The sequence below is a fragment of the Haliotis asinina genome, chromosome 1 (assembly GCF_037392515.1).
Source record: "Haliotis asinina isolate JCU_RB_2024 chromosome 1, JCU_Hal_asi_v2, whole genome shotgun sequence".
In the NCBI taxonomy this organism is placed as follows: domain Eukaryota; kingdom Metazoa; phylum Mollusca; class Gastropoda; order Lepetellida; family Haliotidae; genus Haliotis; species Haliotis asinina.
Window position 1 is genome coordinate 104,648,069 of NC_090280.1, and position 25,272 is coordinate 104,673,340.

The 25,272-nt window shown below is 41.3% G+C and overlaps 1 protein-coding gene across 1 annotated transcript in view; it reads left to right on the forward strand.

The window, feature by feature from the left end:
- Positions 1-25,272, forward strand: part of LOC137277882 (lactase/phlorizin hydrolase-like) — a 70,477-nt gene that overhangs the window by 10,418 nt on the left and 34,787 nt on the right. Inside the window, exons 8-17 of the mRNA XM_067809864.1 lie at positions 1,409-1,547; positions 4,791-4,975; positions 19,996-20,162; positions 20,911-21,070; positions 21,525-21,637; positions 21,940-22,191; positions 22,276-22,450; positions 23,006-23,245; positions 24,290-24,425; positions 24,801-24,985. Coding sequence (XP_067665965.1) covers positions 1,409-1,547; positions 4,791-4,975; positions 19,996-20,162; positions 20,911-21,070; positions 21,525-21,637; positions 21,940-22,191; positions 22,276-22,450; positions 23,006-23,245; positions 24,290-24,425; positions 24,801-24,985 — 1,752 coding nt within the window. The remainder of the gene's footprint in view (positions 1-1,408; positions 1,548-4,790; positions 4,976-19,995; positions 20,163-20,910; positions 21,071-21,524; positions 21,638-21,939; positions 22,192-22,275; positions 22,451-23,005; positions 23,246-24,289; positions 24,426-24,800; positions 24,986-25,272) is intronic.

The following is a 25,272-nucleotide window of genomic DNA, read 5'->3' on the forward strand; positions in this document are numbered from 1 at the left end:
CCTTAGAGGGGATACTACTCAACTGTTGATTAGTTACCAGTCCCCACATAAACAGGTAACCACCGATACCATTGGTAGATGGATCAAGACTGTGATGCAACAAGCTGGTGTTGATGTGCAGACATTTGGTGCCCACAGTACCAGAGCAGCATCCACTTCTGCTGCTCAATCCTTTCATGTGCCAATTGATGACATTTTAAAGACAGCAGGCTGGTCCTCAGCTCAGACTTTTGCAACTCATTATAGATTGCCAGTACTTCACAAGAATCCCTTCTCGGCCACAGTGCTGGACCAATACAGTGATTAGTAATCTAGTGCAAAACCTCATTTCATGTGTTGAATGTTTGGGAAACTCTGGAATCTCAGTGCAGAATGTTGTTTTAGAATGTTTACTTTAGTGTGTTAATGAATGTTTATTTTATAATGGTTACTTTAGTGTGATAATAATACAGTTGCATCTGCTGATGCAAACTGACTAATTTCAGGAAAGTTCGAGTTCCATTTAATAAACATAGATATAGTATTTTTCTTTTGAGTTTGTTCCTTCTTGGATCTGTGCCATTATGGCTTTGAAATCTCAAGTGAACCGGAAGCATTCGTGACGTAGCAGAATGAATAAATTAAACGAGACTTACCTGGAAGTTGAAGTTTGATTGTAGTTCTGCTACGTCACTGGAATGCTGGAGGTTTACTTGCCCTCCGCTCCCCCCCCCCCCCCCCCCCCCCATAATGCACTGAGTGTAAACTCTATACCAGGTGTCACAATGGCACAGATGCTTTAAAGACTGACCCTCGATCGCTCTGCGCAATCTCAAGTAAACCTCCAGCATTCCAGTGACGTAGCAGAACTACAATCAAACTTCAACTTCCAGGTAAGTCTCGTTTAATTTATTCAGTCTCCCGGGAGTATACAAACAGGAAGTCAAGGGCAGATAATTCCCGGAAAACCTGAATCCTAAAAATGCGGATCATCAATCATACGAAATGCGACCCACCATATTTATTATTCAAAACACTAAACATTGTGACCCAATAACAATTATTACTGAATTAATACAAAATATACAGAAAATACACACTCGTAACACTGGTCATCTACTGGTCATCTACGAGTCATACTGGACATGTTTGTTTTCCATCTTGCCCACTGAACTCCCAGAAGTCGAGGGAGCCTGTTACTGTCATTTTGCACGGCAAACATGTGGTGTTCAATCCTTAAAGAACTGTATACATCGACCTTCCCCCGGGTCTTCGTCAGATACACGTGACATGACTGAATGAGGTTTATGTACTTTATGTTACCTTTGCCACCGACTTATCACATTCATATTCCGGCAATATCTCGGTGTGAGAAATCAGATATACAATGGAAAATGATGTGTCTGAACCCATATTGTTTATTTTTCAGGCACCTATGATTTCTTTGGTCTGAACCACTACACTGTCCAGTACGTCAGCAAACAGAATGAGAGTCTAGCTGGACACAATGACCCTAACTACTTCAACGACCGAGGAGTGGACACGGACTTCGATCCCCAGTGGATCAAGTAAGAAAAGATGAAATGTACATGTTCGAGATAGGATAGTTTTCCATCTTTTCAATAAGACGTACTATTGTTCTTTGAAAACGAAGTCAGCAAAACGGAATTTGTACAGTCGTTTTCCAGTTGTGAACGGATTCATGTTTACAAATCCCTTCAAAGTTATGGCCCTTTTGAGTGTTGTATTGCCCGTGGTCACAGTACTTAAAACCTGCCACAGTTGACAACACAGATGGACAGTAATCTGAATATGTGTGAAATTTTCAAACAAGGAAATACATAAATAGAAGTTACTCAATTGTACAGGTGACCGCTGGCCTGGTTGTACATACACTTTGGTGATGCTAGGAGTTGTCGAAAAGTCATACAATTTCATTTACAGGTACAACGGTTAGTGCAATATCATGTACAGGTAGAGCGGTTAGTGCAATATCATGTACAGGTACATCGGTTAGTGCAATGTCATGTACAGGTACAACGGTTAGTGCGATGTCATGTACAGGAACATCGGTTAGTGCAATATCATGTACAGGTACATCGGTTAGTGCAATGTCAGGTACAGGTACAGGGGTTAGTGCAATGTCATGTACAGGTACAACGGTTAGTGCAATGTCATGTACAGGTACATCGGTTAGTGCAATATCGTGTACAGGTACAGCGGTTAGTGCAATATCATGTACAGGTACATCGGTTAGTGCAATGTCATGTACAGGTACGGGGGTTAGTGCAATGTCAGGTACAGGTAGAGCGGTTAGTGCAATATCATGTACAGGTACAGCGGTTAGTGCAATATCATGTACAGGTACAGCGGTTAGTGCAATGTCATGTACAGGAACAACGGTTAGTGCAATGTCATGTACAGGTACAGCAGTTAGTGCAATATCGTGTACAGGTACAGTGGTTAGTGCAATATCATGTACAGGTACAGCGGTTAGTGCAATATCATGTACAGGTACAGCGGTTAGTGCAATGTCATGTACAGGTACAGCGGTTAGTGCAATGTCATGTACAGGTACAACGGTTAGTGCAATATCATGTACAGGTACAGGGGTTAGTGCAATGTCATGTACAGGTACAGCGGTTAGTGCAATGTCAAGATAGACATTGATAGCATTAACATAATGCAAAGTATTTATTTCAATTCTTTTGAACTAAAACAAATAAATATAGCAATATTTTTTCATACCATGTTTTTTTCATGTAAATAATGAGGTAATCTTATTCTTAGAAGGAAAAACATTCTGCTGTTCCTGCCGGACATAATTATGGCCGCAGATGGTGATGAAATGGATATTCTAGACAAAGACGTCATGTAGATTCAATACTAGATTTAACACAGAATGGCCAATACAGACAGCCTTTGCGGTCAAGTTTGAGATGTCTTCCATACATCACTAGGTGACTGGAATAGCGGAATGTACCTACTACCTGCAATGCTATAAGCTTTTACTTTGACTACAAAGTAATAATAATATTTTTCAGAAAAAATGTAACATAATTTGTCGCAAGTTTGGATTAGTTACGAAGGTCTGGAAGCCAGTTTTGAACGTTGATATATTTCTGTTTAAATTCAATTTAACCTGCTACATGCTGACGACACGCTGTTCCATCCACACCTGTCCAAAACCATTAGTAATCAATACAATTATAACTTTTAATACCCAGCGATGAAGGTTTTTCTCAACTAATATAAAATGATACTCATATATGTTTTACATGATTTTATTTTCCCTTGAGTACATTTAATCCAATATTTAATTATCCTAATATAATTGTTAACACTCAAAGAATAACTTGCAAGTTCTCCCCGAGCTTCTATGTTGGGTGTAGTAACAAACAGCCTTAGTATTCGCCTACAGGGTTTATCATGAACATGAAGAGTATTTGGCGATGGGCGGAAGTCCCAAAGTACAGCAAAACGTGTCAGATTTTAACATCAAAGATATGCAGTAAAACCTTCAATGGTAAACTGTAGAAATTATTGATTGTTGATCTGGCCAGTGACAAAAACATGCATGCCCGTTTTGATCGTACTTCTGCTTGATGTACAATTCCTCCTCGAAAGGTGAACGCCTAAATAGTCATTAAATGACGTCATGTCCATTCAAATAGAACATCTCATATTTACTTAATCTGCCAGCTTTCCTAATTACAATTATTTTACGTTTCTCAATATTAATATGCAACTTCCACTTTGACAATATGAATGTACTGTGTCAATCTCATCCGAGATGATACAACAATAAGTTAACCCATGGAATGTTGACTTTATTCCTTGTAGCGGTAAAAAACTGCAAAACAATACAAGTTCTGTAAATAGTTTCTACATACATATTCCTCGTGAACTGAAAAGCATACGCAAATCAGTGAAAGTGACGGTGATGGTCAAACAATAATAAACATATATTGCGCATATTGGGACGGGTAAATTGTACTTTATAATTCGTATATTATCAAGATACATAAGTATGGTCATTGGAACGCTTTACTTACTCTATGCAAGCCATATGTTCTGCCTTTTGGACATGCGTTTGGGAGAACTGGCTCCCAAACAGAAACCCGATGAGACCATGCGGTCTGGCCGATCACTTTTTATCTCTCACCTGGAGAGTTTCAAAACATTAACATACGGAAAAGACAAAAGAAAAGAAGCGTAACATGCAAGCAGATCAGAGACTAGAATGAGCAGCAGAACAATGAATTTAATCTGTTTATTCTCCTTTTCTTAATACCGATCTTTAGTTTGTCAGGTAAGTGACACTGTTATTGTCAAGTAAGTGACACTGTTATTGTCAAGTAAGTGACACTGTTATTGTCAAGTAAGTGGCACTGTTATTGTCAAGTAAGTGGCAGTGTCATTGTCAAGTAAGTGGCACTGTTATTGTCAAGCAAGTGACACTGTTGTTGTCAAGTAAGTGGCAGTGTCATTGTCAAGTAAGTGACACTGTTGTTGTCAAGTAAGTGGCACTGTTGTTGTCAAGTAAGTGGCACTGTTATTGTCAAGTGACACTGTTGTTGTCAAGTAAGTGGCAGTGTCATTGTCAAGTAAGTGACACTGTTGTTGTCAAGTAAGTGGCACTGTTGTTGTCAAGTAAGTGGCACTGTTATTGTCAAGTGACACTGTTGTTGTCAAGTAAGTGGCAGTGTCATTGTCAAGTAAGTGGCTCTGTTATTGTCAAGTAAGTGGCACTGTTATTGTCAAGTAAGTGACACTGTTGTTGTCAAGTAAGTGGCACTCTTCTCTAACAGGTCCGGGTCATCCTGGCTGCGGGACACTCCATGGGGTGTACGGAAGGTACTCGGCTGGATCAAAGACAAGTACGGGGATATACCCATCTACATGACCGAGAACGGATTCTCAGACAGGAGCGGTGTTCTTGACGACCAACACCGAGTACATTTCTTCAGATACTACATCAACGAGGTGATGAAAGGTACGTGTTTCTTCATCACGACCATGATGGTGTACATTTCTCCAGATACTACATCAACGAGGTGATGAAAGGTACGTGTTTCTTCATCACGACCAACACGGTGTACATTTCTTCAGATACTAGATAGACGAGGTGATGAAAGATATGTGTTTCTTTATCACGACCAAGATGGTGTACATTTCTCCAGATGCTACATCAACGAGGTGATGAAAGGTATGTGTGTCTTTATCACGACCAACACGGTGTACATTTCTTCAGATACTACATCAACGAGGTGATGAAAGGTATGTGTGTCTTTATCACGACCAAGATGATGTACATTTCTTCAGATACTACATCAACGAGGTGATGAAAGGTACGTGTCTCTGTATCACGACCAACACGGTGTACATTTCTTCAGATACTACATCAACGAGGTGATGAAAGGTATGTGTGTCTTTATCACGACCAACACGGAGTACATTTCTCCAGATACTACATCAACGAAGTGATGAAAGGTATGTGTGTCTTTATCACGACCAACACGGTTTACATTTCTTCAGATACTACATCAACGAGGTGATGAAAGGTACGTGTTTCTTCATCACGACCATGATGGTGTACATTTCTCCAGATACTACATCAACGAGGTGATGAAAGGTACGTGTTTCTTCATCACGACCAACACGGTGTACATTTCTTCAGATACTAGATAGACGAGGTGATGAAAGATATGTGTTTCTTTATCACGACCAAGATGGTGTACATTTCTCCAGATGCTACATCAACGAGGTGATGAAAGGTATGTGTGTCTTTATCACGACCAACACGGTGTACATTTCTTCAGATACTACATCAACGAGGTGATGAAAGGTATGTGTGTCTTTATCACGACCAAGATGATGTACATTTCTTCAGATACTACATCAACGAGGTGATGAAAGGTACGTGTCTCTATATCACGACCAACACGGTGTACATTTCTTCAGATACTACATCAACGAGGTGATGAAAGGTATGTGTGTCTTTATCACGACCAAGATGATGTACTTTTCTCCAGATACTACATCAACGAGGTGATGAAAGGTACGTGTCTCTGTATCACGACCAACACGGTTTACATTTCTTCAGGTAGTACATAGACGAGGTGATGAAAGGTATGTGTGTCTTTATCACGACCAACACGGAGTACATTTCTCCAGATACTACATCAACGAAGTGATGAAAGGTATGTGTGTCTTTATCACGACCAACACGGTTTACATTTCTTCAGATACTACATCAACGAGGTGATGAAAGGTACGTGTTTCTTCATCACGACCAACACGGTGTACATTTCTCCAGATACTACATCAACGAGGTGATGATAGGTATGTGTGTCTTTATCACGACCAACATGGTATACATTTCTTCAGATACTACATCAACGAGGTGATGAAAGGTACGTGTTTCTTCATCACGACCAACACGGAGTACATTTCTCCAGATACTACATCAACGAGGTGATGATAGGTATGTGTGTCTTTATCACGACCAACACGGAGTACATTTTTCCAGATACTACATGAACGAGGTGATGAAAGCCATGTGTGTCTTTATCACAACCATCACCGAGTACATTTCTTCAGATACTACATCAACGAGGTGATGAAAGGTACGTGTTTCTTCATCACGACCAACACGGAGTACATTTCTCCAGATACTACATCAACGAGGTGATGAAAGGTATGTGTGTCTTTATCACGACCAAGATGATGTACTTTTCTCCAGATACTACATCAACGAGGTGATGAAAGGTACGTGTCTCTGTATCACGACCAACACGGTTTACATTTCTTCAGGTAGTACATAGACGAGGTGATGAAAGGTATGTGTGTCTTTATCACGACCAACACGGAGTACATTTCTCCAGATACTACATCAACGAAGTGATGAAAGGTATGTGTGTCTTTATCACGACCAACACGGTTTACATTTCTTCAGATACTACATCAACGAGGTGATGAAAGGTACGTGTTTCTTCATCACGACCAACACGGTGTACATTTCTCCAGATACTACATCAACGAGGTGATGATAGGTATGTGTGTCTTTATCACGACCAACATGGTATACATTTCTTCAGATACTACATCAACGAGGTGATGAAAGGTACGTGTTTCTTCATCACGACCAACACGGAGTACATTTCTCCAGATACTACATCAACGAGGTGATGAAAGGTATGTGTGTCTTTATCACGACCAACACGGAGTACATTTTTCCAGATACTACATGAACGAGGTGATGAAAGCCATGTGTGTCTTTATCACAACCAACACCGAGTACATTTCTTCAGATACTACATCAACGAGGTGATGAAAGGTACGTGTTTCTTCATCACGACCAACACGGAGTACATTTCTCCAGATACTACATCAACGAGGTGATGATAGGTATGTGTTTCTTTATCACGACCAAAATGGTGTACATTTCTCCAGATACTACATCAACGAGGTGATGATTGGTATGTGTGTCTTCATGACGACCAAGATGGTGTACACTTCTTCAGATACTACATGAACGAGGTGATGAAAGGTATGTGTGTCTTTATCACGACCAAGATGGTGTACATTTCTCCAGATACTACATCAACGAGGTGATGAAAAGTACGTGTCTCTATATCACGACCAAAACGATGTACATTTCTTCAGGTAGTACATAGACGAGGTGATGATAGGTATGTGTGTCTTTATCACGACCAACACGGAGTACATTTCTCCAGATACTACATCAACGAAGTGATGAAAGGTATGTGTGTCTTTATCACGACCAACACGGTTTACATTTCTTCAGATAATACATCAACGAGGTGATGAAAGGTACGTGTCTCTATATCACGACCAAAACGATGTACATTTCTTCAGGTAGTACATAGACGAGGTGATGATAGGTATGTGTTTCTTCATCACGACGAACACGGAGTACATTTCTCCAGATACTACATCAACGAGGTGATGATAGGTATGTGTTTCTTTATCACGACCAAGATGGTGTACATTTCTCCAGATACTACATCAACGAGGTGATGATAGGTATGTGTGTCTTTATCACGACCAACACCGAGTACATTTCTTCAGATACTACATCAACGAGGTGATGAAAGGTATGTGTGTCTTTATCACGACCAACACCGAGTACATTTCTCCAGATACTACATCAACGAGGTGATGATATGTATGTGTCTCTTTATCACGACCAACACAATGTACATTTCTTCAGGTAGTACAGAGACTAGGTGATGAAAGGCATGTGCGTCTTTATCACGACCAACACGGAGTACATTTCTTCAGATACAACATCAACGAGGTGATGAAAGGTACGTGTTTCTTTATCACGACTGACGAGGTGATGATGGGTATGTGTGTCTTTATCACAACCAACACGGAGTACATTTCTTCAGATACTACATCAACGAGGTGATGAAAGGTACGTGTTTCTTCATCACGACCAACACGGAGTACATTTCTCCAGATACTACATCAACGAGGTGATGATAGGTATGTGTTTCTTTATGACGACCAAGATGGTGTACATTTCTCCAGATACTACATCAACGAGGTGATGATAGGTATGTGTGTCTTCATGACGACCAAGATGGTGTACACTTCTTCAGATACTACATCAACGAGGTGATGATAGGTATGTGTGTCTTTATCACGACCAAGATGGTGTACATTTCTCCAGATACTACATCAACGAGGTGATGAAAAGTACGTGTCTCTATATCACGACCAAAACGATGTACATTTCTTCAGGTAGTACATAGACGAGGTGATGATAGGTATGTGTGTCTTTATCACGACCAACACGGAGTACATTTCTCCAGATACTACATCAACGAAGTGATGAAAGGTATGTGTGTCTTTATCACGACTGACGAGGTGATGATGGGTATGTGTGTCTTTATCACAACCAACACAATGTACATTTCTTTAGATACTACATAGGAGAGGGGATGAAAGGTATGTGTGTCTTTATCACGACCAACACGGTGTACATTTCTCCAGATACTATATCAACGAGGTGATGAAAGGTTCGTGTCTCTATATCACGACCAACACGGTTTACATTTCTTCAGATACTACATCAACGAGGTGATGAAAGGTATGTGTGTCTTTATCACGACGAAGATGATGTACTTTTCCTCAGATACTACATCAACGAGGTGATGAAAGGTATGTGTGTCTTCATCACGACCACGATGATGTACATTTCTTCAGATACTACATCAACGAGGTGATGATAGGTATGTGTGTCTTTATCACGACCAACACGGAGTACATTTCTTCAGATACTACATCGACGAGGTGATGATAGGTATGTGTGTCTTTATCACGACTGACGAGGTAATGATAGGTATGTGTGTCTTTATCACGACCAAGATGGTGTACATTTCTTGAGATACTACATCAACGAGGTGATGATATGTATGTGTGTCTTTATCACGACCAAGATGGTGTACATTTCTTCAGATACTACATGAACGAGGTGATGATAGGTATGTGTGTCTTTATCACGACCAAGACGGTGTACATTTCTTCAGATACTACATCAACGAGGTGATGAAAGATATGTGTGTCTTCATCACGACCAAAATGGTGTACACTTCTTCAGACACTACATCAACGAGGTGATGATAGGTATGTGTGTCTTTATCACGACCAAGATGGTGTACATTTCTTCAGATACTACATCAACGAGGTGATGATATGTATGTGTGTCTTTATCACGACCAAGATGGTGTACATTTCTTCAGATACTACATGAACGAGGTGATGATAGGTATGTGTGTCTTTATCACGACCAAGACGGTGTACATTTCTTCAGATACTACATCAACGAGGTGATGATAGGTATGTGTGTCTTTATCACGACCAACACGGAGTACATTTCTTCAGATACTACATCGACGAGGTGATGATAGGTATGTGTGTCTTTATCACGACTGACGAGGTAATGATAGGTATGTGTGTCTTTATCACGACCAAGATGGTGTACATTTCTTGAGATACTACATCAACGAGGTGATGATATGTATGTGTGTCTTTATCACGACCAAGATGGTGTACATTTCTTCAGATACTACATGAACGAGGTGATGATAGGTATGTGTGTCTTTATCACGACCAAGACGGTGTACATTTCTTCAGATACTACATCAACGAGGTGATGAAAGATATGTGTGTCTTCATCACGACCAAAATGGTGTACACTTCTTCAGATACAACATCAACGAGGTGATGAAAGGTACGTGTTTCTTTATCACGACTGACGAGGTGATGATGGGTATGTGTGTCTTTATCACAACCAACACGGAGTACATTTCTTCAGATACTACATCAACGAGGTGATGAAAGGTACGTGTTTCTTCATCACGACCAACACGGAGTACATTTCTCCAGATACTACATCAACGAGGTGATGATAGGTATGTGTTTCTTTATGACGACCAAGATGGTGTACATTTCTCCAGATACTACATCAACGAGGTGATGATAGGTATGTGTGTCTTCATGACGACCAAGATGGTGTACACTTCTTCAGATACTACATCAACGAGGTGATGATAGGTATGTGTGTCTTTATCACGACCAAGATGGTGTACATTTCTCCAGATACTACATCAACGAGGTGATGAAAAGTACGTGTCTCTATATCACGACCAAAACGATGTACATTTCTTCAGGTAGTACATAGACGAGGTGATGATAGGTATGTGTGTCTTTATCACGACCAACACGGAGTACATTTCTCCAGATACTACATCAACGAAGTGATGAAAGGTATGTGTGTCTTTATCACGACTGACGAGGTGATGATGGGTATGTGTGTCTTTATCACAACCAACACAATGTACATTTCTTTAGATACTACATAGGAGAGGGGATGAAAGGTATGTGTGTCTTTATCACGACCAACACGGTGTACATTTCTCCAGATACTATATCAACGAGGTGATGAAAGGTTCGTGTCTCTATATCACGACCAACACGGTTTACATTTCTTCAGATACTACATCAACGAGGTGATGAAAGGTATGTGTGTCTTTATCACGACGAAGATGATGTACTTTTCCTCAGATACTACATCAACGAGGTGATGAAAGGTATGTGTGTCTTCATCACGACCACGATGATGTACATTTCTTCAGATACTACATCAACGAGGTGATGATAGGTATGTGTGTCTTTATCACGACCAACACGGAGTACATTTCTTCAGATACTACATCGACGAGGTGATGATAGGTATGTGTGTCTTTATCACGACTGACGAGGTAATGATAGGTATGTGTGTCTTTATCACGACCAAGATGGTGTACATTTCTTGAGATACTACATCAACGAGGTGATGATATGTATGTGTGTCTTTATCACGACCAAGATGGTGTACATTTCTTCAGATACTACATGAACGAGGTGATGATAGGTATGTGTGTCTTTATCACGACCAAGACGGTGTACATTTCTTCAGATACTACATCAACGAGGTGATGAAAGATATGTGTGTCTTCATCACGACCAAAATGGTGTACACTTCTTCAGACACTACATCAACGAGGTGATGATAGGTATGTGTGTCTTTATCACGACCAAGATGGTGTACATTTCTTCAGATACTACATCAACGAGGTGATGACAGGTATGTGTGTCTTTATCACGACCAACACGGTGTACATTTCTTCAGATACTACAACGAGGTGATGAAGGGTATGTGTGTCTTCATCACGACCAAGATGGTGTACACTTCTTCAGACACTACATCAACGAGGTGATGATAGGTATGTGTGTCTTTATCACGACCAAGATGGTGTACATTTCTCCCGATACTACATCAACGAGGTGATGAAAGGTACGTGTCTCTATGTCACGACCAACACAATGTACATTTCTTCAGGTAGTATATAGATGAGGTGATGAAAGGCATGTGCGTCTTTATCACGACCAACACGGTGTACATTTCTCCAGATACTACATCAACGAGGTGATGAAAGGTACGTGTCTCTATATCACGACCAACACGGAGTACATTTCTTCAGATACTACATCAACGAGGTGATGAAAGGTATGTGTCTCTATATCACGACCAAAACGGAGTACATTTCTTCAGATACTACATCAACGAGGTGATGAACGGTTCGTGTCTCTATATCACGACCAACACGGAGTACATTTCTTCAGATACTACATCAACGAGGTGATGAAAGGTATGTGTGTCTTTATCACGACCAAGATGGTGTACATTTCTCCAGATAGTACATCAACGAGGTGATGAAAAGTACGTGTGTCTATATCACGACCAAAACGATGTACATTTCTTCAGGTAGTACATAGACGAGGTGATGATAGGTATGTGTGTCTTTATCACGACCAACACGGAGTACATTTCTCCAGATACTACATCAACGAAGTGATGAAAGGTATGTGTGTCTTTATCACGACCAACACGGTGTACATTTCTTCAGATACTACATCAACGAGGTGATGAAAGGTACGTGTTTCTTCATCACGACCAACACGGAGTACATTTCTCCAGATACTACATCAACGAGGTGATGATAGGTATGTGTTTCTTTATCACGACCAAGATGGTATACATTTCTCCAGATACTACATCAACGAGGTGATGATAGGTATGTGTGTCTTTATCACGACCAACACCGAGTACATTTCTTCAGATACTACATCAACGAGGTGATGATAGGTATGTGTGTCTTTATCACGACCAACACGGAGTACATTTCTCCAGATACTACATCAACGAGGTGATGATATGTATGTGTCTCTTTATCACGACCAACACAATGTACATTTCTTCAGGTAGTACAGAGACTAGGTGATGAAAGGCATGTGCGTCTTTATCACGACCAACACGGAGTACATTTCTTCAGATACAACATCAACGAGGTGATGAAAGGTACGTGTTTCTTTATCACGACTGACGAGGTGATGATGGGTATGTGTGTCTTTATCACAACCAACACAATGTACATTTCTCCAGATACTACATAGAAGAGGGGATGAAAGGTATGTGTGTCTTTATCACGACCAACACGGTGTACATTTCTCCAGATACTACATCAACGAGGTGATGAAAGGTTCGTGTCTCTATATCACGACCAACACGGTTTACATTTCTTCAGATACTACATCAACGAGGTGATGAAAGGTATGTGTGTCTTTATCACGACCAAGATGATGTACTTTTCTTCAGATACTACATCAACGAGGTGATGAAAGGTATGTGTGTCTTCATCACGGCCACGATGATGTACATTTCTTCAGATACTACATCAACGAGGTGATGATAGGTATGTGTGTCTTTATCACGACCAACACGGAGTACATTTCTTCAGATACTACATCGACGAGGTGATGATAGGTATGTGTGTCTTTATCACGACTGACGAGGTAATGATAGGTATGTGTGTCTTTATCACGACCAAGATGGTGTACATTTCTTGAGATACTACATCAACGAGGTGATGATATGTATGTGTGTCTTTATCACGACCAAGATGGTGTACATTTCTTCAGATACTACATGAACGAGGTGATGATAGGTATGTGTGTCTTTATCACGACCAACACGGTGTACATTTCTTCAGATACTACATCAACGAGGTGATGAAAGATATGTGTGTCTTCATCACGACCAAAATGGTGTACACTTCTTCATACACTACATCAACGAGGTGATGATAGGTATGTGTGTCTTTATCACGACCAAGATGGTGTACATTTCTTCAGATACTACATCAACGAGGTGATGATAGGTATGTGTGTCTTTATCACGACCAACACGGTGTACATTTCTTCAGATACTACAACGAGGTGATGAAAGGTATGTGTGTCTTTATCACGACCAAGATGGTGTACACTTCTTCAGACACTACATCAACGAGGTGATGATAGGTATGTGTGTCTTTATCACGACCAAGATGGTGTACATTTCTCCAGATACTACATCAACGAGGTGATGAAAGGTACGTGTCTCTATGTCACGACCAACACAATGTACATTTCTTCAGGTAGTATATAGATGAGGTGATGAAAGGCATGTGCGTCTTTATCACGACCAACACGGTGTACATTTCTCCAGATACTACATCAACGAGGTGATGAAAGGTACGTGTCTCTATATCACGACCAACACGGAGTACATTTCTTCAGATACTACATCAACGAGGTGATGAAAGGTATGTGTCTCTATATCACGACCAACACGGAGTACATTTCTTCAGATACTACATCAACGAGGTGATGAACGGTACGTGTCTCTATATCACGACCAACACGGAGTACATTTCTTCAGATACTACATCAACGAGGTGATGAAAGGCATGTGCGTCTTCATCACGACCAACACGGAGTACATTTCTCCAGATAGTACATCAAGGAGGTGATGAAAGGTATGTGTGTCTTTATCACGACCAAAATGATGTACATTTCTTCAGATACTACATCAACGAGGTGATGAACGGTATGTGTTTCTTCATCACGACCAAGATGGTGTACATTTCTTCAGATACTACATCAATGAGGTGATGATAGGTATGTGTGTCTTCATGACGACCAAGATGGTGTACACTTCTTCAGATACTACATCAAGGAGGTGATGAAAGGTATGTGTGTCTTCATCACGACCAAGATGGTGTACATTTCTCCAGATACTACATCAACGAGGTGATGAAAAGTACGTGTCTCTATATCACGACCAAAACGATGTACATTTCTTCAGGTAGTACATAGACGAGGTGATGATAGGTATGTGTGTCTTTATCACGACCAACACGGAGTACATTTCTCCAGATACTACATCAACGAAGTGATGAAAGGTATGTGTGTCTCTATCACGACTGACGAGGTGATGATGGGTATGTGTGTCTTTATCACGACCAAGATGGTGTACATTTCTTGAGATACTACATCAACGAGGTGATGATATGTATGTGTGTCTTTATCACGACCAAGATGGTGTACATTTCTTCAGATACTACATGAACGAGGTGATGATAGGTATGTGTGTCTTTATCACGACCAACACGGTGTACATTTCTTCAGACACTACATCAACGAGGTGATGAAAGATATGTGTGTCTTCATCACGACCAAAATGGTGTACACTTCTTCATACACTACATCAACGAGGTGATGATAGGTATGTGTGTCTTTATCACGACCAAGATGGTGTACATTTCTTCAGATACTACATCAACGAGGTGATGATAGGTATGTGTGTCTTTATCACGACCAACACGGTGTACATTTCTTCAGATACTACAACGAGGTGATGAAAGGTATGTGTGTCTTCATCACGACCAAGATGGTGTACACTTCTTCAGACACTACATCAACGAGGTGATGATAGGTATGTGTGTCTTTATCACGACCAAGATGGTGTACATTTCTCCAGATACTACATCAACGAGGTGATGAAAGGTACGTGTCTCTATGTCACGACCAACACAATGTACATTTCTTCAGGTAGTATATAGATGAGGTGATGAAAGGCATGTGCGTCTTTATCACGACCAACACGGTGTACATTTCTCCAGATACTACATCAACGAGGTGATGAAAGGTACGTGTCTCTATATCACGACCAACACGGAGTACATTTCTTCAGATACTACATCAACGAGGTGATGAAAGGTATGTGTCTCTATATCACGACCAACACGGAGTACATTTCTTCAGATACTACATCAACGAGGTGATGAACGGTACGTGTCTCTATATCACGACCAACACGGAGTACATTTCTTCAGATACTACATCAACGAGGTGATGAAAGGCATGTGCGTCTTCATCACGACCAACACGGAGTACATTTCTCCAGATAGTACATCAAGGAGGTGATGAAAGGTATGTGTGTCTTTATCACGACCAAAATGATGTACATTTCTTCAGATACTACATCAACGAGGTGATGAACGGTATGTGTTTCTTCATCACGACCAAGATGGTGTACATTTCTTCAGATACTACATCAATGAGGTGATGATAGGTATGTGTGTCTTCATGACGACCAAGATGGTGTACACTTCTTCAGATACTACATCAAGGAGGTGATGAAAGGTATGTGTGTCTTCATCACGACCAAGATGGTGTACATTTCTCCAGATACTACATCAACGAGGTGATGAAAAGTACGTGTCTCTATATCACGACCAAAACGATGTACATTTCTTCAGGTAGTACATAGACGAGGTGATGATAGGTATGTGTGTCTTTATCACGACCAACACGGAGTACATTTCTCCAGATACTACATCAACGAAGTGATGAAAGGTATGTGTGTCTTTATCACGACTGACGAGGTGATGATGGGTATGTGTGTCTTTATCACGACCAACACGGTGTACATTTCTTCAGATACTACATCAACGAGGTGATGAAAGGCATGTGCGTCTTTATCACGACCAACACGGTGTACATTTCTTCAGATACTACATCAACGAGGTGATGAAAGGTATGTGTGTCTTTATCACGACTGACGAGGTAATGATAGGTATGTGTGTCTTTATCACGACCAAGATGGTGTACATTTCTTCAGATACTACATGAACGAGGCGATGATAGGTATGTGTGTCTTTATCACGACCAACACGGTGTACATTTCTTCAGATACTACATCAACGAGGTGATGAAAGGTACGTATTTCTTTATCACGACTGACGAGGTAATGATAGGTATGTGTGTCTTTATCACGACCAAGATGGTGTACATTTCTTGAGATACTACATCAACGAGGTGATGATAGGTATGTGTGTCTTTATCACGACCAAGATGGTGTACATTTCTTCAGATACTACATCAACGAGGTGATGATAGGTATGTATGTCTTTATCACGACCAACACGGTGTACATTTCTTCAGATACTACATCAACGAGGTGATGAAAGGTACGTATTTCTTTATCACGACTGACGAGGTAATGATAGGTATGTGTGTCTTTATCACGACCAAGATGGTGTACATTTCTTCAGATACTACATCAACGAGGTGATGAAAGGTATGTGTGTCTTTATCACGACCAACATGGTGTACATGTCTTCAGATACTACATCAACGAGGTGATGAAAGGTACGTATTTCTTTATCACGACTGACGAGGTAATGATAGGTATGTGTGTCTTTATCACGACCAAGATGGTGTACATTTCTTCAGATACTACATCAACGAGGTGATGAAAGGCATGTGCGTCTTTATCACGACCAACACGGTGTACATTTCTTCAGATACTACATCAACGAGGTGATGAAAGGTATGTGTTTCTTTATGACGACTGACGAGGTAATGATAGGTATGTGTGTCTTTATCACGACCAAGATGGTGTACATTTCTCCAGATACTACATCAACGAGGTGATGAAAAGTACGTGTCTCTATATCACGACCAAAACGATGTACATTTCTTCAGGTAGTACATAGACGAGGTGATGATAGGTATGTGTGTCTTTATCACGACCAACACGGAGTACATTTCTCCAGATACTACATCAACGAAGTGATGAAAGGTATGTGTGTCTTTATCACGACTGACGAGGTGATGATGGGTATGTGTGTCTTTATCACGACCAACACGGTGTACATTTCTTCAGATACTACATCAACGAGGTGATGAAAGGCATGTGCGTCTTTATCACGACCAATACGGTGTACATTTCTTCAGATACTACATCAACGAGGTGATGAAAGGTATGTGTTTCTTTATGACGACTGACGAGGTAATGATAGGTATGTGTGTCTTTATCACGACCAAGATGGTGTACATTTTTTTCAGATACTACATCAACGAGGTGATGATAGGTACATGTGTCTTTATCACGACTGACGAGGTAATGATAGGTATGTGTGTCTTTATCACGACCAAGATGGTGTACATTTCTTCAGATACTACATCAACGAGGTGATGATAGGTATGTGTGTCTTTATCACGACCAACACGGTGTACATTTCTTCAGATACTACATCAACGAGGTGATGAAAGGTACGTATTTCTTTATCACGACTGACGAGGTAATGATAGGTATGTGTGTCTTTATCACGACCAAGATGGTGTACATTTCTTGAGATACTACATCAACGAGGTGATGATAGGTATGTGTGTCTTTATCACGACCAAGATGGTGTACATTTCTTCAGATACTACATCAACGAGGTGATGATAGGTATGTATGTCTTTATCACGACCAACACGGTGTACATTTCTTCAGATACTACATCAACGAGGTGATGAAAGGTACGTATTTCTTTATCACGACTGACGAGGTAATGATAGGTATGTGTGTCTTTATCACGACCAAGATGGTGTACATTTCTTCAGATACTACATCAACGAGGTGATGAAAGGTATGTGTGTCTTTATCACGACCAACATGGTGTACATGTCTTCAGATACTACATCAACGAGGTGCTGAAAAGTACATCGAAAGTTAGGCTCATGAATATGATTACTACCAATGAGACAGATCTGGTATTCCACTGTCAAAGGGAAATATCTCTCCGTTGGTGGCAGCAGGGATACTCACTTGCTTTTACCATATGTACTAATTAACGTGCTCCTCGTCATGCTCCAACGCACACTGTGACTTGGCTTGTTCCCAGCGCTCCTTCAGCTGTGTTTAACAGAATTTCAGTCAGTTTATTGTATCAGTCGGAATTTTACAATGAATGAATGAATTATAGCAAGAATTAAGAGCAAGAATTATGTGAATGAATGAAAGAAATAAAGAAAAAGAATAAAAGAAAGACGTACATATGTGAATGAATGAAAGAATACATGATTCACCGCGGCCTTCCCTCCCAAAACATGTTCAAGAACGCAAAAGTATCGCGAGAACACGTGTTAACATCAGCTGTCCTTTAAAAATCTACTTTGAAACATTTTGTTTACATTATTAATTATTAATTATGAATAATTTAGATATCTTGTGGGGAATGGAATGGATATCAACAATATGTTAACTGACACTGTCACACTGCGCTAAAAAATAAAGTGTAAAACTGTCACAAAGCGTTCTAAAACACCTTTCCAGTTTTGTCAAATAATAAGATCCACAAGAAAGAAAGAAGTTATGGAACTATAACCCTCAAGCATGAATGGCGAAACAGATCAGATCGGCAATGTGTCATATTTTTCACACACCTCAAATTCATCCTAACATTTTGTATTTGATTTTGAAACTATCACTATTACTTGCAAACACATTTCACCTGATAGCATATTCCCCTCATATGAATTAAAGGTGTATGTGAAAGATGTTTTTGAAGAAATAACTAGAAACACTCAAACAATGGCGTGTAGCATTTCAATGGCGGATCAGAACTGATCGGCGAAATGTCATATTTTTCACACACCTCAAACACACCCTAACAATTTCTTAAGTCATAAAACTGTCACTATTACATGCTAATACTTTTTAACTAAAGGTATGTTTTCCTTCTAAGAATTGAACGAATGTGTGAAAGAAGGTTTAGTCTATCTTCGCAGTGAATCGAGAATAGAAGCCTGTGAGCTTTAACATACCGACTTAAAACTTTACTACAAATCTACTGTCCTAATACGGACACTAATACCAACTATTTGACTTAAACTGAAGTGACAAAATAGTTAACCTATCCTCTACATGTTGGATTTCAGTTGTTACAACACTCAACGAACTTAATCAGCTGTTGAAAATAACCCGACCTCAATCTTAAATGCTACGCAGCCATCATATTGGCTACATTGGTTACGTAACGACCCGAGACATACGTTCAGCGGCTTTTCGAGAAGGTTCTTCTCCCCCTCTATATAGGTCCCCTTGAGGCAGATACCACCGCCAGTAGCTCTTCAAACCTTCAGCACAGAATACCATTTTACATCATGGGAACATTTACCAGTCATAAAACTCTGGAAGATAAACTCTTGAACATTGTTGGTCACAACTGGTGAATGACTCAGCATTATTTGCCAACGCAGTAGATTGTACTCTGACATGACATGTTGCAGCAATTCACCTGGATAAGGTGGACGTCCGTAGCTACACGGCTTGGTGTCTCATGGACAACTTTGAGTGGCTGTGGGGATACACAGAGAGATTTGGACTTCACTACGTCGACTTTGACGCCCACAGCCTCACACGCATACCCAAGGAGTCGGCAGCGTTCTACAGACATGTAAGTTTACACTTGGCATCATCACCCATTGCTGACGAATGCAATGACGTCATCGAGCAAACCCGTGTTAGTAATAATCAGACACCTGAAGATCCGGATGAGAAATGGTCTTCACCAACATTATGCTTGACGTTAAAATATCAGGTGGTCAGGCTCACTAACTTGATTAACACAATTATTGATTGTTGATTGGTGTGCTGGCGTCTGACTCTGTGCTCAAGTCCTGAATAGAACAGAATATGAAAAGAAAATACAATCTGTACCTTGCAGTTAAACATTCGCAACCGTGGTAGCGTAAGAGTGAAGTAGCGTTATGTCTGACAACCCTCTAGCTAAAAGTGAAGTAGCTGCATGTCTGACAACCCTCTAGGTAATGGTGAAGTAGCGATGCGTCTGACAACCCTCTTGGTAATGGTGAAGTAGCGATGCGTCTGACAACCCTCTTGGTAATGGTGAAGTAGCTGCATGTCTGACAACCCTCTAGGTAATGGTGAAGTAGCGATGCGTCTGACAACCCTCTTGGTAATGGTGAAGTAGCTGTATGTCTGACAACTCTCTAGGTAATGGTGAAGTAGCGATGCGTCTGACAACCCTCTTGGTAATGGTGAAGTAGCTGCATGTCTGACAACCTTCTATGTAATGGTGAAGTAGCGATGCGTCTGACAACCCTCTTGGTAATGGTGAAGTAGCTGTATGTCTGACAACTCTCTAGGTAAAGGTGAAGTTGCGCTATATCTTCTACTCGCAGGTGATACAAGACAACGGGTTCAAGAAAAGTGCGCTCACTGACCCCAACAGACAACCTCTCCCGTATGAACACGACTTCCTGTACGGACATTTCCCACAAGACTTTGCGTGGGGCGTTTCCAGTTCCATTCTGCAAGCGGAGGGAGACGGAAGTTTACATGGTGATGTTCTCTTTGATTCTACAGTCATATGAGAGAGTGTGCGAGGTACCGAGAACTGAATGGGTGTGACGCCCCTGCGAACAATTGTAGGGTAGACCGGAAGTGACACTGATCCCTGTTTTTTACAACTTTGGCAAAATACAAAGCTAGTTTAATTGCAGGGCGAAGAACGTCCACACCCATGCTTGGTGCAGGCTGATCGATGACGTTTTGAATTCCTTAATCAAATTTTATTTTCCCAAAGGGACGGTGGGATAGACTAAAGGTTAAAGCGCCCGCTCGAAACGCCGAGGACCCAAGTTTGATTCCCCACATGGGTTCAAGTGTTTTCCCGCCGTCATATTGCTGGAATACTGCTAGAATCGGCCTAAAACATTCTCACTTACCCAAGCCTCAGTGTAAACTGTCCTACAGGTATGACTAGTGTAAATAAATGAGAGGTCCTTGTGCTAAGGTAACCATGAATGTACAGGCGACAGTCTATGGAACGGATTCATCTCAGCTGAAGACGGCCCCATGTCCTACCAACACTACTTGGCAGATGTGCAGGCTCTGAAAGATGTCGGGGTAAGCCCTAAGAATTCTTAAGTTCGGTCGTAGCCAATGCATTAAGTAGGGCCTCGAGAATAGCTAGCCAGATCATCTGCGTAACGACCAACAGCATTGTGTCAGAGACGTCTAGCTCACCTGAACAGAATGGCATATATACATTGGTTATTAGACTGGGATATTTTTTGCTTGTACCTAAAACGGAAGTAATGGTAAACGCGACTTTACGTAGATTTGTAGCGGAACGTGAGACAAATTGATATGTCACAAATTGATATGAGCAGTGTATCTGATGTTAACGCCGCGGTGTGTGTCTGCAGGTCACTGTGTATTACCTGTCTCTGTCCTGGCCTCGGATCCTGCCGCAAGGAGACTCTGGGAACATAAACCGTGACGGCATCAAGTTCTACCACAAGTTGCTGAAGGCCATCACGGAGGCGGGCATCCAGCCTATTGTCACCCTACATCACTGGGACGTCCCTGCTGTCTACACCAACGGCTGGATTAACGCAGATATTGTAGAAGCCTTTGAGAACTACTCACGGATATGTTTTAGAGAGTTCGGCAGAAAGGTCAGTCGGATAATGATGATAATACTATTAATGATAATAGTGTTCATGCCAGTAATCTGTGATGAGTGTCTGTCTACCCAACAGGTGAAAATGTGGATTCCTCTGAATGATCCGAACGAAGTAGCGTTGCAAGGATACGAGCAGGGTAGCCACGCCCCTGGTATTGAAGGTCAAGGTTATGCGGCTGCACACAACATGCTGAAGGCTCACGCTTCTGTGTACCGACTATACCAGCGTGAGTTCAGACATGCCCAGGGAGGTGAGTGATACCAACGTGAGTTCAGACATGCCCAGGGAGGAGGGTGATGCCAGCATGAGTTTAGACATTCCCAAGGAGGTAAGTGATGCCAGTGTGAATGTAGACATTTCCAGGGTGGTGATTGATACCATCGTGAGTTTAGGCAGTCCCAGGGTGGTGATTGATACCAGCGTGAGTTTAGACAGTCCCAGGAAGGTGAGTGATACCAGTGTGAATTTAGACATGCCCAGGGAGGTAAGTGATACCAGCGTGAGTTCAGACAGTCCCAGGGAGGTGAGTGATACCAGCATGAGTTTAGACATTTCCAGGGAGGTGAGTGATACCAGCGTGAGTTCAGACAACACTAGGGAGGTGAGTGATACCAGTGATACTGTTTAATTGCAACAAGTGTTAACACGTGTTTGAACATGTGAGATACTTCCTTTCAGGACACTCAAGTATTTTGTTGTAATGTTTTGCACTCTTCTTTCACCTATGCTAATTTCCGTGTACACAACAGCAGACCAGTACAGAATAAATGTTAGTTATTGAATGTATTGTTGTTTGCCTTTGTAGGCAAGGTCGGATTGGCAGTTCGCTCCGCGTGGTTCATGCCGAAGACGTCACGTGACCCTGGAGACTGGTTCGGGCAAGCCCTGTCGTTTGCTTACCAATCTGATTGGTTGGCTGATCCAGTATTTTTAGATGGAAATTACCCGGCTGTAATGAGACAGGAAGTCCGTTTGAGGAGCGAATACCGTAACATGTCATCGAGGCTGCCTGTTCTAACAAGGGAAGAGCAGAAAATGGTAAAAGGTTCGTTACAACACAATTATAAATGTCCCAGCTAAAAGTATCTAGACAACTGATCACATTAGAGTGTACTTCAAATTGGCTTGCTTCTGAAGAGTGAGTTATTTCTTTTCAAATATATATTTAAAATGTTTTCCGATAATGAAGACTGTGTAACCTTTCGATCAGCAGCTAACACGAGTTATAGATCAGCCTACCGAGATTTCCCGTTTTTAAGCCCGGGGTTTAGTAGCGGAAAATGACCCACCTCGTGAGCAAATAATAATAAAAAACATGATGAAACCCAGGGCTTAAATCCGGGAAACCAATGCAGCTGAAGAGCATGATTCTAAAACAAAATGAAATAGAAACTTTGAACTTTGATATTTTATTGAGACAACGTGTCATATGGATTGAGATTGTCTATTTAAGTATAGTGCACCTGACCTCTCTTGAGACACCAAAGCATTGTCTCTGTGTAAACTGAACTACAACCGTCTTATATGCCGACGTTTGCCTTGTAGTTTTGCAAACGACGTGACTCTAAACAATATAATTTCGATCTTGAATTATACCTATGAATTATACCTATGGGCTTTACAGCGGAAGATTATACAGTTTGAAGCCTGTGGGCTTAATTTCGAGCGGACCTGAAGTCCAGATTGTACATGATGAACTGTAATAAACAGATGTTGACCGGAACTCATGAGCTTTCACACGTCACAGCAAAACGATTCTTACTTAAACAATCTTACAGTGAAGACATTCATTTATGACTGCTTTACATGTGACCGAGGTGACAGTGCATAACGTTTGACCAGTGTTGCTTGACCGAGATGATGTACAGTATATCGTGAGTAAAGTTTTATGCAATGTTGCAGCAATATCTCAGCGGATTACACTAGAAATGGGCTTCACACAGTGTACCCATGTAGAGAATCGAACACGCGTCTTGGGTCTTCAAACACATGAGCTACCAGGCTACCACACAGTCATACAGTACATGATCATGTTACATAAAGTTTGACCAATGGTACTTGAATGTTGTGATCCACATCTGTACACCAGGATCCGCAGACTTCCTGGGTATCAGCTACTTCACAGCTCACCAGGTGGAGAGGGTCAACAACTACCCCCCGACCGCAGCAGCCAGCATCGCTGACGACATCTCCGTCACGACGTCCGCCGACACGTCTTGGCCCAGGTAGGATCACCATGAATCAACAGGTCACGTGTTGTTTGACTCAGAGGGGAGAATGAAGATATAGTTGTCACCAGGATGGTCACAGAATATTTAAATGGTTTAAATATTTTGTTAGTAGCTGATTACGGTCGGGACAGGTTGAGGACCTACATTTGTAATCCCTTCCAAACCTCTCCTTGTCCTGATTCACACAGTATCTTGGCCTTGTTGCACGTGTTGGCCTATGTTTGTTGACATATTGTTGTAATCCTCCCTTCTAAACACACCTTTGTCCAGATTCAGACATTATCTTGACCTTGTTGCACGTGTTGGCCTGTATTTCTTGACCTATATTTATAATCCGTCTCTCCTCCAAACCTCCCCTTGTACGGACAGGACAAACCTGGACTGGCTGCGAGTCTATCCCACGGGACTTCGTCACATCCTGAGACGAGCAAAAGAACGTTATGGCAACATTCCGATATACGTCACTGGGAACGGCGTGTCCGACGACCCGGGAACCATCGACGACAAGCTCAGGGCGTCATACATCGTGGACCACACCAACGAAGTTCTGAAAGGTAAGAGAACAAATCGTCATGAAAGACTGAACAGTTTTGCGTAGACGTCATCGGATGGTTTCTCTATTATCACGGACTGACAACTGACTACTCAGTCTGTCAGTATAAAATATGCAGTGTATCATGTCAATGATACTGTTGCTGTATTTCTATTATAAGATTTCTTAAAGAGGCCGATGTGAATATGGTTGTAACGCTTTTTAATTACCAGCCTACATTTAACACCTAGTACAAAAGACTTCATCTGGTAAAATATTAAGGCAGTCTGTCAGTCTGTCTGTCAGTCT